The sequence below is a fragment of the Cetorhinus maximus genome, unplaced genomic scaffold (assembly GCF_964194155.1).
Source record: "Cetorhinus maximus unplaced genomic scaffold, sCetMax3.hap1.1 HAP1_SCAFFOLD_2537, whole genome shotgun sequence".
Lineage (NCBI taxonomy): Eukaryota > Metazoa > Chordata > Chondrichthyes > Lamniformes > Cetorhinidae > Cetorhinus > Cetorhinus maximus.
In genome coordinates this window covers 1-15,989 of record NW_027598474.1, presented here as the reverse complement: position 1 = coordinate 15,989, position 15,989 = coordinate 1, and the positions used below count along the sequence as shown (strand labels likewise).

The 15,989-nt window shown below is 52.3% G+C and overlaps 1 protein-coding gene across 1 annotated transcript in view; it reads right to left on the bottom strand.

Moving 5' to 3' along the window:
• LOC144677440 (membrane-associated guanylate kinase, WW and PDZ domain-containing protein 1-like) overlaps positions 1–14,801 on the bottom strand; it is a gene marked incomplete at its 3' end in the record, with an annotated part of 30,287 nt that extends 15,486 nt beyond the window's left edge. Inside the window, exons 1-5 of the mRNA XM_078537533.1 lie at positions 14,744–14,801; positions 14,213–14,383; positions 8,039–8,120; positions 5,948–5,984; positions 3,308–3,451 (exon numbers count right to left, since the gene is read on the bottom strand). Of these exons, the coding sequence (XP_078393659.1) occupies positions 3,308–3,451; positions 5,948–5,984; positions 8,039–8,120; positions 14,213–14,383; positions 14,744–14,801 (492 nt within the window). The remainder of the gene's footprint in view (positions 1–3,307; positions 3,452–5,947; positions 5,985–8,038; positions 8,121–14,212; positions 14,384–14,743) is intronic.
• Positions 14,802–15,989: the final 1,188 nt, after the last annotated feature.

Sequence of the window (15,989 nt, the reverse complement as noted above, 5' to 3'; positions counted from 1 at the left end):
TACCCCACACCCCTCACTGTAACACTCTGATATATCCCACACCCCTCACTGTAACACTGATATACCCCACACCCCTCACTGCAACACTGTGATATACCCCACAGCCCTCACTGTAACACTCTGATATACACCACACCCCTCACTGTAACACTCTGATATACACCACACCCCTCACTTTAACACTCTGATATATCCCACACCCCTAACTGTAACACTCTGATATATGCCACACCCCTCACTGTAACACTGATATACCCCACACCCCTCACTGTAACACTGTGATATACCCCACACCCCTCACTGTAATACTCTGATATACACCACACCCCTCACTGTAACACTCTGATATACACCACACCCCTCACTGTAACACTCTGATATACCCCACACCCCTCACTGTAACACTGATATACCCCACACCCCTCACTGTAACACTGTGATATACCCCACACCCCTCACTGTAACACTCTGATATATCCCACACCCCTCACTGTAACACTGATATACCCCACACCCCTCACTGTAACTCTGATATACCCCACACCCCTCACTGTAACTCTGATATACCCCACACCCCTCACTGTAACACTCTGATATACCCCACACCCCTCACAGTAACACTCTGATATATCCCACACCCCTCACTGTAACGCTCTGATATATCCCACACCCCTCACTGTAACACTCTGATATACCCCACACCCCTCACTGTAACACTCTGATATACCCCACACCCCTCACTGTAACACTGATATACCCCACACCCCTCACTGTAACACACTGATATATCCCACACCCCTCACTGTAACACTCTGATATACCCCACACCCCTCACTGTACCACGCTGATATATCCCACACCCCTCACTTTAACACTCTGATATATCCCACACCCCTAACTGTAACACTCTGATATATCCCACACCCCTCACTGTAACACTGATATACCCCACACCCCTCACTGTAACACTGTGATATACCCCACACCCCTCACTGTAACGCTCTGATATACACCACACCCCTCACTGTAACACTCTGATATACACCACACCCCTCACTTTAACACTCTGATATATCCCACACCCCTAACTGTAACACTCTGATATATCCCACACCCCTCACTGTAACACTGATATACCCCACACCCCTCACTGTAACACTGTGATATACCCCACACCCCTCACTGTAACACTCTGATATACACCACACCCCTCACTGTAACACTCTGATATACACCACACCCCTCACTGTAACACTGATATATCCCACACCCCTCACTGTAACACTCTGATATACCCCACACCCCTCACTGTAACACTGATATACCCCACACCCCTCACTGTAACACTCTGATATACCCCACACCCCTCACTGTAACACTCAGATATACCCCACACCCCTCACTGTAACACTCTGATATATCCCACACCCCTCACTGTAACACTGATATACCCACACCCCTCACTGTAACACTCTGATATACCCCACACCCCTCACTGTAACACTCTGATATATCCCACACCCCTCACTGTAACACTGATATACCCCACAACCCTCACTGTAACACTCTGATATACCCCACACCTCTCACTGTAACACTGATATACCCCACACCCCTCACTGCAACACTCTGATATACCCCGCACCCCTCACTGTAACACTCTGATATATCCCACACCCCTCACTGTAACACTCTGATATATCCCACACCCCTCACTGTAACACGCTGATACACCCCACACCCCTCACTGTAACACTGATATACCCCACACCCCTCACTGTAACACACTGATATACCCCACACCCCTCACTGTAACACTCTGATATATCCCACACCCCTCACTGTAACACTCTGATATATCCCACACCCCTCACTGTAACACTCTGATATATCCCACACCCCTCACTGTAACACTCTGATATACCCCACACCCCTCACTGTAACACTCTGATATACCCCACACCCCTAACTGTAACACTCTGATATACCCCACACCCCTCACTGTAACACTCTGATATACCCCACACCCCTCACTGTAACACTCTGATATACCCCACACCCCTCACTGTAACACTCTGATATACCCCACACCCCTCACTGTAACACTCTGATATATCCCACACCCCTCACTGTAACACTCTGATATACCCCACACCCCTCACTGTAACACTCTGATATACCCCACACCCCTCACTGTAACACTCTGATATACCTCACGCCCCTCACTGTAACACCCTGATATACCCCACGCTCCTCATTGTAACACACTGATATACCCCATACCCCTCACTGTAACACTCTGATATATCCCACACCCTTGACTGTAACACTCTGATATACCCAGCACCCCTCACTGTATCACTGATATACCCCCCACCCCTCACTGTAACACTCTGATATACCCCATACCCCTCACTGTAACACTCTGATATACCCCACACCCCTCACTGTAACACTCTGATATGCCCCACGCCCCTCACTGTAACACTCTGATATACCCCACACCCCTCACCATAACTCTCTGATATACCCCACACCCCTCACTGTAACACTCTGATATACCCCACAAAGCTCACTGTAACACTCTGATATACCCCGCACCCCTCACTGTAACACTCTGATATACCCCACAAAGCTCACTGTAACACTCTGATATACCCCGCACCCCTCACTGTAACACTCTGATATACCCCACACCCCTCACTGTAACACTGATATACCCCACACCCCTCACTCTAATACTCTGATATACCCCACACCCCTCACTGTAACACCCTGATATACCCCACACCCCTTACTGTAACACACTGATATACCCCACACCCCTCACTGTAACAATCTGATACATCCCACACCCCTCACTGTAACACTGATATACCCCACACCCCTCACTGTAAACTGATATACCCCACACCCCTCACTGTAACAATCTGATACATCCCACACCCCTCACTGTAACACTGATATACCCCACACCCCTCACTGTAAACTGATATACCCCACACCCCTCACTGTAACAATCTGATACATCTCACACCCCTCACTGTAACACAGTGATATACCCCACACCCCTCACTGTAACACTCTGATATAGCCCACACGCCTCACTGTAACACTCTGATATATCCCACACCACTCACTGTAACACTCTGATATACCCCACAGCCCTCACTGTAACACTCTGATATACCCCACACCCCTCACTGTAACACGCTGATATACCCCACACCCCTCACTGTAACACTCTGATACACCCCACACCTCTCACTGTAATACTCTGATATATCCAATCTGCTCCCTCTCTTACCCTGATCTTTCCACTTCTCATGGCTGGGCCCCCAACGATGAGCCCCAGGATGTACAGGTTCATGTCGTATTCACTACCTCCACGCACACTGAACCCGAATCCCGTGGGACTGCGCTTGAGATCCACTGTGTAGTGATCAGAGTCCTTGAGAGAGAGAGAGAGAGAGAGCAAGAGAGAGAGAGAGAGAGCAGGAGAGAGACAGAGAGAGAGAGAGAGAGAGAGCAGGAGAGAGAGAGAGAGAGAGAGCAGGAGAGAGAGAGAGAGAGAGAGCAGGAGAGAGAGAGAGAGAGAGAGAGCAGGAGAGAGAGAGAGAGACAGAGAAAGAGAGAGTGAGCAGGAGAGAGAGAGGGAGAGCAGAGAGAGAGAGAGCAGGAGAGAGAGAAAGAAAGAAAGAGAGCAGGAGAGAGAGAGAGCAGGAGAGAGAGAGAGAGAGAGCAGGAGAGAGAGAGAGAGCACAGGAGCGAGAGAAAGAGAGCAGGTGAGAGAGAGGGCAGGAGAGAGAGAGAGCACAGGAGAGAGATAGAGCACAGGAGAAAGAGGGAGCAGGGGAGAGAGAGAGAGAGAGCAGGAGAGGGAGGGAGAGAGCAGGAGAGGGAGGGAGAGAGCAGGAGAGGGAGGGAGAGAGCAGGAGAGGGAGGGAGAGAGCAGGAGAGGGAGGGAGAGAGCAGGAGAGGGAGGGAGAGAGCAGGAGAGGGAGGGAGAGAGCAGGAGAGGGAGGGAGAGAGCAGGAGAGGGAGGGAGAGAGCAGGAGAGGGAGGGGGAGAGCAGGAGAGGGCGGGAGAGAGCAGGAGAGGGAGGGAGAGAGCAGGAGAGGGAGGGAGAGAGCAGGAGAGGGAGGGAGAGAGCAGGAGAGGGCGGGAGAGAGCAGGAGAGGGCGGGAGAGAGCAGGAGTGAGATAGAGCAGGAGAGAGAGCGAGAAGGAGAGAGAGAGAGAGAGAGAGCAAGAGTGAGAGAGAGCAGGAGTGAGAGAGAGCAGGAGTGAGAGAGAGCAGGAGTGAGAGAGAGCAGGAGTGAGACAGAGAGCAGGAAGGGCAGAGACAGAGATCAAGAGGAAGAGAGACGGAGGGCAGGAGGGGGAGAAAGAGAGGGAGAGCAGGAGAGAAAGGGAGAGAGAGAAAGAGCAGGAGAGAGAGAGAGGGGGGGGAGGCAGGAGAGAGAGAGAGAGAGAGAGCAGGAGAGAGAGAGAGAGCAGGAGAGAGAGAGAGAGAGAGAGAGCAGGAGAGAGAGAGAGAGAGAGAGAGAGCAAACTGTGAGTAATCAGCTGGACATGCAGTGTTTCTAACACCGCCCTCTCTACACTCCTCTCTCCTTACAGTATCTCTCCCTCACATCACCTCCCCACTCCTCTCTCTCTCTCTCCTTACACAGTCTCTCCCTCCCTCACCTCCCCTCTCCTCTCTCTCTCCTAACAGTATTTTCCCCTCCTCCACCTCCCTTCATTCCCTCTCTTTCTTCCTCCTCTGCTCTCAGCCCGTCTCCGCCTTGGCTCCTCTCCTCCCCTTCCAGCCCACCCCCCGGCACCGTTCTCCCCTCCCTTCCCCTTATCCCTCTCCTCCTTCCCTCTCAGCACCCTCCCCATCCCATCAGCACCCTCCCCACCCCCTCAGCACCCTCCCCACCCCCTCAGCACCCTCTCCATCCCCTCAGCACCCTCCCCATCCCCTCAGCACCCACCCCATCCCCTCAGCACCCTCCCCACCACCTCAGCACCCTCCCCACCACCTCAGCACCCTCCCCATCCCCTCAGCACCCTCCCCATCCCCTCAGCACCCTCCCCATCCCCTCAGCACCCTCCCCATCCCCTCAGCACCCTCCCCATCCCCTCAGCACCCTCCCCATCCCCTCAGCACTCTCCCCATCCCCTCAGCATCCTCCCCATCCCCTCAGCACCCTCCCCATCCCCTCAGCACCCTCCCCATCCCCTCAGCACCCTCCCCATCCCCTCAGCACCCTCCCCATCCCCTCAGCACACTCCCCATCCCCTCAGCACACTCCCCATCCCCTCAGCACACTCCCCATCCCCTCAGCACACTCCCCATCCCCTCAGCACACTCCCCATCCCCTCAGCACACTCCCCATCCCCTCAGCACACTCCCCATCCCCTCAGCACACTCCCCATCCCCTCAGCACACTCCCCATCCCCTCAGCACACTCCCCATCCCCTCAGCACACTCCCCATCCCTTCAGCACCCTCCCCATCCCCTCAGCACCCTCCCCATCCCCTCAGCACACTCGCCATCCCCTCAGTACCCTCCCCATCCCCTCAGCACCCTCCCCATCCCCCTCAGCACTCTCCCCATCCCCCTCAGCACTCTCCCCATCCCCTCAGCACCCTCCCCACCCCCTCAGCACCCTCCCCATCCCCCTCAGCACCCTCCCCATCCCCCTCAGCACCCTCCCCATCCCCCTCAGCACCCTCCCCTTCCCCACAGCACCCTCCCCATCCCCTCAGCACCCTCCCCACCCCCTCAGCACCCTCCCCATCCCCTCAGCACCCTCCCCATCCCCCTACCCTTCCACCTCACTCTTGTCCCCTCTTCACCTCGCCCCAGCATCCTTCCACCTCACTGCCCTGTTTGATGGTGCTCGGCCTGTTCTCAGGCTTCCCTTGGAAATGAACGGACGGAGAGATTCTCTTACCTGATCAGATTGCCAGGCACTCGACTTTAATCGGGAACTGTGAGGAGGGAGAGAATAGAAATGAGTGAAGCTGCCCCTAAACACATCATGCCCTCCGAATGTGCCGATACCCTGGCCCTCGCTTCCTGGCTCACGAGGGCAGGAGGCCTTGGCATCCACTGTGCACAGGGGGCGGGGTCGCTCACTGGTTGGCATGTGGGAGACAAGGGGGGTTCGGCAAAGGTCACCCATGTCCTTGTGCAGACACAGCACAGGCCTCACTGGGAGTGACCCGGACCCCGCACAGCACAGGCCTCACTGGGAGTGACCCAGACCCCGCACAGCACAGGCCTCACTGGGAGTGACCCGGACCCCGCACAGCACAGGCCTCACTGGGAGTGACCCGGACCCCGCACAGCACAGGCCTCACTGGGAGTGACCCGGGGCCCACACCGCACAGGCCTCACTGGGAGTGACCCGGGGCCCACACAGCACAGGCCTCACTGGGATTGACCCAGACCCCGCACAGCACAGGCCTCACTGGGAGTGACCCGGGGCCCACACAGCACAGGCCTCACTGGGAGTGACACGGGGCCCACACAACACAGGCCTCACTGGGAGTGACCCGGGGCCCACACGGCACAGGCCTCACTGGGAGTAACCCGGGGCCCACACAGCACAGGCCTCACTGGGAGTGACCCAGACCCCGCACAGCACAGGCCTCACTGGGAGTAACCCGGGGCCCACACGGCACAGGCCTCACTGGGAGTAACCCGGGGCCCACACGGCACAGGCCTCACTGGGAGTGACCCGGGGCCCACACAGCACAGCCCTCACTGGGAGTGACCCGGGGCCCACACAGCACAGGCCTCACTGGGAGTGACCCGGGGCCCACACAGCACAGGCCTCACTGGGAGTGACCCGGGGCCCACACGGCACAGGCCTCACTGGGAGTGACCCGGGGCCCACACAGCACAGGCCTCACTGGGAGTGACACGGGGCCCACACAACACAGGCCTCACTGGGAGTGACCCGGGGCCCACACGGCACAGGCCTCACTGGGAGTGACCCGGGGCCCACACGGCACAGGCCTCACTGGGAGTGACCCGGGGCCCACACGGCACAGGCCTCACTGGGAGTGACCCGGGGCCCACACGGCACAGGCCTCACTGGGAGTGACCCGGGGCCCACACGGCACAGGCCTCACTGGGAGTGACCCGGGGCCCACACCGCACAGGTCTCACTGGGAGTGACCCGGGGCCCACACAGCATAGGTCTCACTGGGAGTGACCCGGGGCCCGCACGGCACAGGCCTCACTGGGAGTGACCCGGGGCCCACACGGCACAGGCCTCACTGGGAGTGACCCGGGGCCCACACAGCACAGGCCTCACTGGGAGTGACCCGGGGCCCACACAGCACAGGTCTCACTGGGAGTGACCCGGGGCCCAAAGTGCTGGCACTGCGGCCCCTCCAACGAGGCACTGCAGCCCCTCCAGCAGGGCACTGGCTGGCACTGCAGCCCCTCCAGCAGGGCACTGGCTGGCACTGCAGCCCCTCCAGCAGGGCACTGGCTGGCACTGCGGCCCCTCCAGGCTGCTCTTGGCTTTTTCACTGTGACTGAGCTGCAATCCCCGGTGTCACTGAAGGAAACGGGGCAGTTGGTTTCGCGTAGAGTAATATCAAACAAAGAGTATCACAAGAATGACCAGCTCAAACAGCAAGGTGACCAGTTTACCGAGGAGGCCCTTCAGCCCGTCATCTCCGTACTGCTCTTTCAAGCAATAGCTCGATTAATCGCGCTCCTCCCTGCTCCATCCCCCATCATCCGGCAAATGCTGCCCCTGCAAGTATTTATGCAATTTTCCCTTTTGTTCTGATTGAATCTGCTTCCACTGAATGCCCTTTCAGCAGCATGTTCCTGATCACAATAACTGGCTGCGTGAAATGTCTCTCCCCATCTCCCCCACTCTGCTTCTTTTACCAATTGTCTTCCATCTGTGTTCCTCTGGTTACCGACCCCACCCTGGGGAGTCCGGCATCCTGTGCTCCTGGGATAAAGGACACCTCATAGTCTGTACAACATAAATGACAGAAGCAGTCCCTCCACGTACCTTACTCCTGGGATGTCACGTGGTGCCGAGAGGCTCCGAGGTCTTCGCTCTCCCTCCCGGGAATCGGATTTACTGGAGCTCCCTGTTGGGATTAACAGGAAGGCATTAGCAACTAATCACAATCTGCTCGGACACCTCTACTGGTGGGGTAGTCCCATAACACAACCTCACAGTGCAGAGGGAGCTTTACTCTGTATCTAACCCCGTGCTGTACCTGTCCTGGGAGTGTTTGATGGGGACAGTGTAGAGGGAGCTTTACTCTGTATCTAACCCCGTGCTGTACCTGTCCTGGGAGTGTTTGATGGGGACAGTGTAGAGGGAGCTTTACTCTGTATCTAACCCCGTGCTGTACCTGTCCTGGGAGTGTTTGATGGGGACGGTGTAGAGGGAGCTTTACTCTGTATCTAACCCCGTGCTGTACCTGTCCTGGGAGTGTTTGACGGGGACGGTGTAGAGGGAGCTTTACTCTGTATCTAACCCCGTGCTGTACCTGTCCTGGGAGTGTTTGATGGGGACGGTGTAGAGGGAGCTTTACTCTGTATCTAACCCCATGCTGTACCAGTCCTGGGAGTGTTTGATGGGGACGGTGTAGAGGGAGCTTTACTCTGTATCTAACCCCGTGCTGTACCTGTCCTGGGAGTGTTTGATGGGGACAGTGTAGAGGGAGCTTTACTCTGTATCTAACCCCGTGCTGTACCTGTCCTGGGAGTGTTTGATGGGGACGGTGTAGAGGGAGATTTACTCTGTATCTAACCCTGTGCTGTACCTTGAGCTGGGCCTATTGGTAATATAGGAGATATATTGGTGATATAGGAGATATATTGGTGATATAGGAGATATATTGGTGATATAGGAGATATATTGGTGATATATTGGTGATATATGAGATATATTGGTGATATATGTGATATATGAGATATATTGGTGATATACTGGTGATATATTGGTGATATATTGGTGATATATTGGTGATATAGGAGATATATTGGTGATTATGTGATATATGAGATATATTGGTGATATATGTGATATATGAGATATATTGGTAATATATGTGATATAGGAGATATATTGGTGATATATTGGTGATATAGGAGATATATTGGTGATATATGAGATATATTGGTGATATATGTGATATATTGGTGATATATGTGATATATGAGATATATTGGTGATATATTGGTGATATATTGGTGATATATTGGTGATATATTGGTGATATATTGGTGATATAGGAGATATATTGGTGATTATGTGATATATGAGATATATTGGTGATATATGAGATATATTGGTGATATATTGGTGATATAGAAGATATATTGGTGATTATGTGATATATGAGATATATTGGTGATATATGAGATATATTGGTGATGTATTGGTGATATAGGAGATATATTGGTGATTATGTGATATATGAGATATATTGGTGATATATGAGATATATTGGTGATATATTGGTGATATAGGAGATATATTGGTGATATATTGGTGATATAGGAGATATATTGGTGATATATTGGTGATATAGGAGATATATTGGTGATATATTGGTGATATATGAGATATATTGGTGATATATTGGTGATATATGAGATATATTGGTGATATATTGGTGATATATGAGATATATTGGTGATATATGAGATATATTGGTGATATATGAGATATATTGGTGATATAGGAGATATATTGGTGATATATTGGTGATATATGAGATATATTGGTGATATAGGAGATATATTGGTGATATATGTGATATATTGGTGATATATTGGTGATATATGAGATATATTGGTGATATAGGAGATATATTGGTGATATATTGGTGATATATGAGATATATTGGTGATATAGGAGATATATTGGTGATATATGTGATATATTGGTGATATATTGGTGATATAGGAGATATATTGGTGATATATTGGTGATATATTGGTGATATGTTGGTGATATAGGAGATATATTGGTGATTATGTGATATATGAGCGCGACTCTCTGGGGAAAGTGGCTTTCACAGCTGGTGTCCAAGTGTGGGATATCCCAGCCGGGAAGATGGTCATTCTCCCTGTGTCGGATCTTTGAAGGAGCTGTCCTATTAATCCTGCTCTCTTGCTGTTTCCCCACAGCTCTGGAAATCTTTCCTTTTGAAAGAAAGATTGATTATCCATTTTAAAATATCCGGGAATAAACTTCCACCATCCTCGCAGGCAGAGCATTACATGTCCCAGAACTGGCTGTGTCAAGAAAAATCCTCCTCTTTCCTCCTCTGGTCCTCCTCGCTCTGCGTCCCTCTGGTCCTCCTCTCTCTGCCTCCCTCTGCTTCTCCTCTCTCTGCCTCCCTCTGGTCCTCCTCTCTCTGCCTCCCTCTGGTCCTCCTCTCTCTGCCTCCCTCTGGTCCTCCTCTCTCTGCCTCCCTCTGGTCCTCCTCTCTCTGCCTCCCTCTGGTCCTCTTCGCTCGGCGTCCCTCTGGTCCTCTTCACTCGGCGTCCCTCTGGTCCTCTTCGCTCGGCGTCCCTCTGGTCCTCTTCGCTCGGCGTCCCTCTGGTCCTCTTCGCTCGGCGTCCCTCTGGTCCTCTTCGCTCGGCGTCCCTCTGGTCCTCTTCGCTCGGCGTCCCTCTGGTCCTCTTCGCTCGGCGTCCCTCTGGTCCTCTTCGCTCGGCGTCCCTCCGGTCCTCTTCGCTCTGCCTCCCTCCGGTCCTCTTCACTCGGCGTCCCTCTGGTCCTCTTCGCTCGGCGTCCCTCTGGTTCTCTTCCCTCTGCGTCCCTCTGGTCCTCTTCACTCTGCGTCCCTCTGGTCCTCTTCACTCTGCGTCCCTCTGGTTCTCTTCACTCAGCGTCCCTCTGGTTCTCTTCCCTCTGCGTCACTCTGGTTCTCTTCACTCTGCCTCCCTCTGGTTCTCTTCACTCTGCCTCCCTCTGGTTCTCTTCACTCTGCCTCCCTCTGGTTCTCCTTACTCTGCGTCCCTCTGGTTCTCCTCACTCTGCGTCCCTCTGGTTCTCTTCACTCTGCGTCCCTCTGGTTCTCTTCGATCTGTGTCCCTCTGCTTCCTGACCCTCCTGTCACTGGAAACAGTTGCCTCTTATTTAATCTCTTTAAAAAAAATCCTTCATGATTTTGAAAGCTCTGTGAACTCTCCAGTGAGTCACTGCTCTGTGCTGAACAATATCAGTTTCTCCAAGTCACTGAGGTCGCTCACCCATTGATACCAATCTACTAAATCTTATCTACAGCCTCTCATCCGATATCTCACTGCAGAGCCTCGGTGAGACCACGCCTGGAGTAAAGCGTCCATTTGTAGTCACCTTACCCAGGGGAAGGGAATACTTGCCTTGAAGGTTCACTTGACTGGTTCCTGGTATGATGGGGACTGTCCCCTGAGAGATGGCGTAAATCAGGCCTATATTTCCTCGGGTTTAGAAGAATGAGAGATGCTCGTAGTGAAACATGTCAAATACTTAAGGGACTTGGCAAGGTAGACACTGAGAGGCTGTTTCCCCACTCTGGCTGGAGAATCACAGATTCACACAGAGCAGAAGAGGCCCTTCGGCCCATCGAGTCTGCACCGACATGTGAGAAACACCTGACCTACCTCCCTAATCCCATTTACCAGCACTTGGCCCATAGCCTCGAATGTTATGACGATGCCAAGTGCTCATCCAGGTACTTCTTAAAGGATGTGAGGCTAACCCACCTCCACCACCCTCCCAGGCAGCGCATTCCAGACCGTCACCGCCCTCTGGGTAAAAAAGTTTTTCCTCTAGAACATGGGGTCAGAGTCTCAGGATAAGGGGTTTTGAACTGAGATGAAATTTCTTGACTCAAGTGGGTAGTGAAATTTTGGAATTCTCTACCCGAGGAGAGTGTGAATTCAGTCAATGAATATAGTCAAGACTTAGAGTAACAGCTTAATGGGTCCTAAGGGGATTAAGGGATATGGGGATAGTTGGGAAGATGGAGTTGAGGTACAAGGTTAGCGATGATCCAGTTGAATAGCGGAGTGGGCTAAAGGGGGTGAATCGCTCACCCCTGCTCCTATTTTTGAATCTTATTTTCCTAGATTTTCTGAAACGATGGGTTCTGCTTAATCCAGCTTCTCAGATACGTCTTTTCACATTTCTCCACGTTGAATATGTACTGGGTTCTGATGGTCTCACCAACCCCTCTCTTTTCTGTCTCTATTTCACTGTTGCTGGGTTTTTTTGGTCACTCTCTCTGTCCCGGTTCTATCCCAGAGCACCGATTCTGGCATGGTGAAGCAGCTATCCCCAGCCCACATACTCGCGGCTGGAGCACAAGGATCCGGCACATGAAGAGTTAATGTGGGACGGGGTGCAGTACCGCCCACACACGACCTGCACCTCGAGGTCAGTCTGGTGTCAGGACAGAGCCGTGTGCGCAAGCAAGCACGGAGACGGCTTGAACCCCTTACTGTGTGTATGTGCATTGTTCCTGTAGTTAATAAAGACATACAGTTAACTGACTTCAGATGACAAGGCATCATTAAAACATACTGAATGGTATCCAACACCCAACAACAGTGGCAAATACCCCCAGTTCAACCTGTAGGAACTGCAGTCTTCTGAAGCACCCTCAATGCCGGGCAGGGTGCATTATAGTAGCCCTTGCCTTTCCAATGCTGAGAATTTCACAAAAGCATGAGTTGGAAACTCCGAACAGAGGAACAGGAGGAGGCCACTCAGCCCCTTGGACAAGTTCCAGCATTCAATTGGATCACAGCCAATCTACATACGAATTAGGAGAGGGAGGAGGCCATTCAGCCCCTTGGTGTCTGCTCCAGCAAGATCATGGCTGATCTGACTGTGGCCTCGATGCCACTCTCCTGCCTGCCCATCTCAGCCCCATGACCGTCTTGCTGGTCAAGAATCTATCCACCGCTACCTTAAAAATATTCACAGCCTCCACTGTTCTCTGGGGAACAGAGTCCCACAGACTCATGAAAATAAAAAATCTCCTTATCTCTGTCTTAAGTGGGAGACCCTTGAATCTTTAAACTGTGTCCCCCAGTTCTAGACTCCCCCACAACAGGAGACATGTTCTCAGCGTCCACCCTGTCAAGCCCCCTCAGGATCTCATCAGTTTCAATAAGATCACCCCTCACTCTTCTAAACTGCAATGGATACAGGCCCAACCTTTCTTCACAGGATAACCCCCTCATCCCAGGGATAACTTCTCTGAACTGCCTCGAGTGCAATTCTATCCTTTCTTAAATAAGGAGTCCAAAACCGTACACAGTACTCCAGATGTGGTCTCACCAAGGCCCTGTACAGCTGTAGTAAAACTTCCCTACTTCTATACTCCATTCCCCTTGCAATAAACACCAACGTGCCACTTGCCTTCCTAATCACTTGCTGTACCTGCAGACTAACTTGATGTGATTCATGCACCAGGACACCCAGATCCCTCTGTACCGCAGAGTTCTGTAATCCCTCTCTATTTAAACAATATGCTGCTGTTCTACTCGTCCTGCCCAAGTGAACAGGTTCACATTGTCCCACATTATACTCCACTTACACTCTATTATCTACTTTCCACCTTAATTCCAATCACCCTTAACACCCTTGGGTCCAATGACAACCTCAAATTTGTCATTTTGAATTTGCCCTCAGCCTCGACAGGAGAGAGTTCCACCAGCCTCTGCGTGAATAGGGGCCTCCTGAACGGCCTGGCTCCAGTTTTAACATTCTGCCCCAATGTTCTGGGTCTCCCCCCACCCCCAACAGAGGAAATACCTTCTCTCTATCGACCCTATCCAATCCTTTCATGATCTGAAACCCCCTCGATCAGATCGCCGATCGGATACGAGAGCGAATGCGAGACAAATCTTTACAAACTGTCCTCAGAAGAAAATTCCTTTAGGCACGGTATCACTCGACACCCAAAATCAATTCCTCCTTTCTGAGGTACGGGGTCAGAAAAGAATGCAAGTTCCAGAGCTGGGGGGTTGGGGGTTTGGTGGGGATTGGCTGGGTGGTGGGGGTGGTCTATGCAGAGATCTTGACCACTGAAGTGAAGCATATTGTCCAGCCCTGTTAGTTCCAGGCCACATTCTGTTCGGCTCATGTATTCCTAATCCCGGCTCCCTTGGATTTGGTCTGAAGGGAACAGGGACAGCACTCTGTCAGTGTCAGGCTCCCACTCACCATTACATTCCTGAGAGCTGAGATATGATTTTCGACTGCTGCCTTTCTCCTTGACTCCGTGAGGGCGTCCATTGTGCACAGGCCTGCGATCTCCCACCTGGGAGCTCTGGTGAGGATCTGTGAGGTTCCTGTTTGCTGAGTGACTGGTCTTCAGAGAAACGAAGGCACTGGCTGAGGGAACCACACACAGGGGGTCAAAAAACACTGGCCTCCCTGGGATACAGAGAGTCTCTGTATAAACAACACACAGAGAGTAAATATACACTGACCTCCCTGGGATACACAGAGACTCTGTATAAACCACACACAGAGAGTTAATATACACTGACCTCCCTGGGATACACAGAGACTCTGTATAAACCACACACAGAGAGTTAATAAACGCTGCTGATAGACGGTGCCTCTGTCTAAGTGGTAAATGATCTCGGGCCCTCTCGCTGCCTCCACACGGTTCCAGTTTAAAATAACCGGAACCTCACCGGAGACTCATTATTCTCCAACTCCGACAGCAAAGTCGGTTTGAAGCCTTACGTCGAAATCGCGTCGCTCTCCGCAGCGCTGTCCGCGTTCGTCCAAACATCCTGCGCATCCCTGCGCTGGGAATGGGATTCGGGGACGGGAATGGTGCCTCTCTCGCCCTTCACACTGTCTGACTCCCTGGGCCGGAGTAGAGACTGGGCTCCCTCATCTACATCCTAATGTTTACAGCCCGTCCCGCTCCAGTGCTTCCCAACATCACAAGACTGAGCTCACACCCTCCTTCATCAGCTCTGTCCATATTCCCAGACCCTCCACTTGAGCCCCACACAGCAGCAAAGGTACAGGTCCAGCCCTGGTCTGTGTGAGGATTGCTGCTCTGACAGGCGCTCGATTGAGGTTGGGAGGAGAGGGATGTTTCAGCCGGAGACTCCGGCTCCCGATCAACATCCAGAGACTGGGAAGTAAACCTCTGTGACAGAGCTGAGCAGATACAGTCCCCTGTTCAATAAGGATACTTTCCTGCGTGTGTACACACACACACACACACAGGCTGAAGGGTGGCCAGACTGGTAAACTGGCATGCGGGTGAAGGCAGGGGTGGAGGGTAGGGCATGTTTGTACAGGTGCTAATGGTCTGTGCCCCCTAAAGGGTTCAGGTGAATTATTTAAATGTGAGAACAACCAGCAGAATCCATCAACATTCCTGAATCCATCAACACTCTCCCCATAGCCCTGTATCAATCCCAAACTAATCCCACTGCCCCGCTCTCTCCCCATAGCCCTGTATCAATCCCCAAACTAATCCCACTGCCCCCCTCTCTCCCCATAGCCCTGTATCAATCCCCAAACTAATCCCACTGCCCTGCTCTCTCCCCATAGCCCTGTATCAATCCCCAAACTAATCCCACTGCCCCACTCTCTCCCCATAGACCTGTATCAATCCCCAAACTAATCCCCCTGTCCCGCTCTTTCCCCGCAGCCCTGTATCAATCCCCAAACTGATCCCACTGCCTCGCTCTCTCCCCATAGCCTTGTATCAATCCCAAACTAATCCCACTGCCCCACCCTCTCCCAACAGCCTTGTATCAATCCCCAAACTAATCCCACTGCCCCACTCTCTCCCAATAGCCTTGTATCCATCCCAAAATGAATCCCACTGCCCCACTCTCTCCTAATGGCCCTGTATCGATCCGAAATTAATATATACTGACCTCCCTGGGATACACAGAGCCTCTGTATAAACAACACACAGAGAGTAAATATACACTGACCTCCCTGGGATACACAGAGATACTGT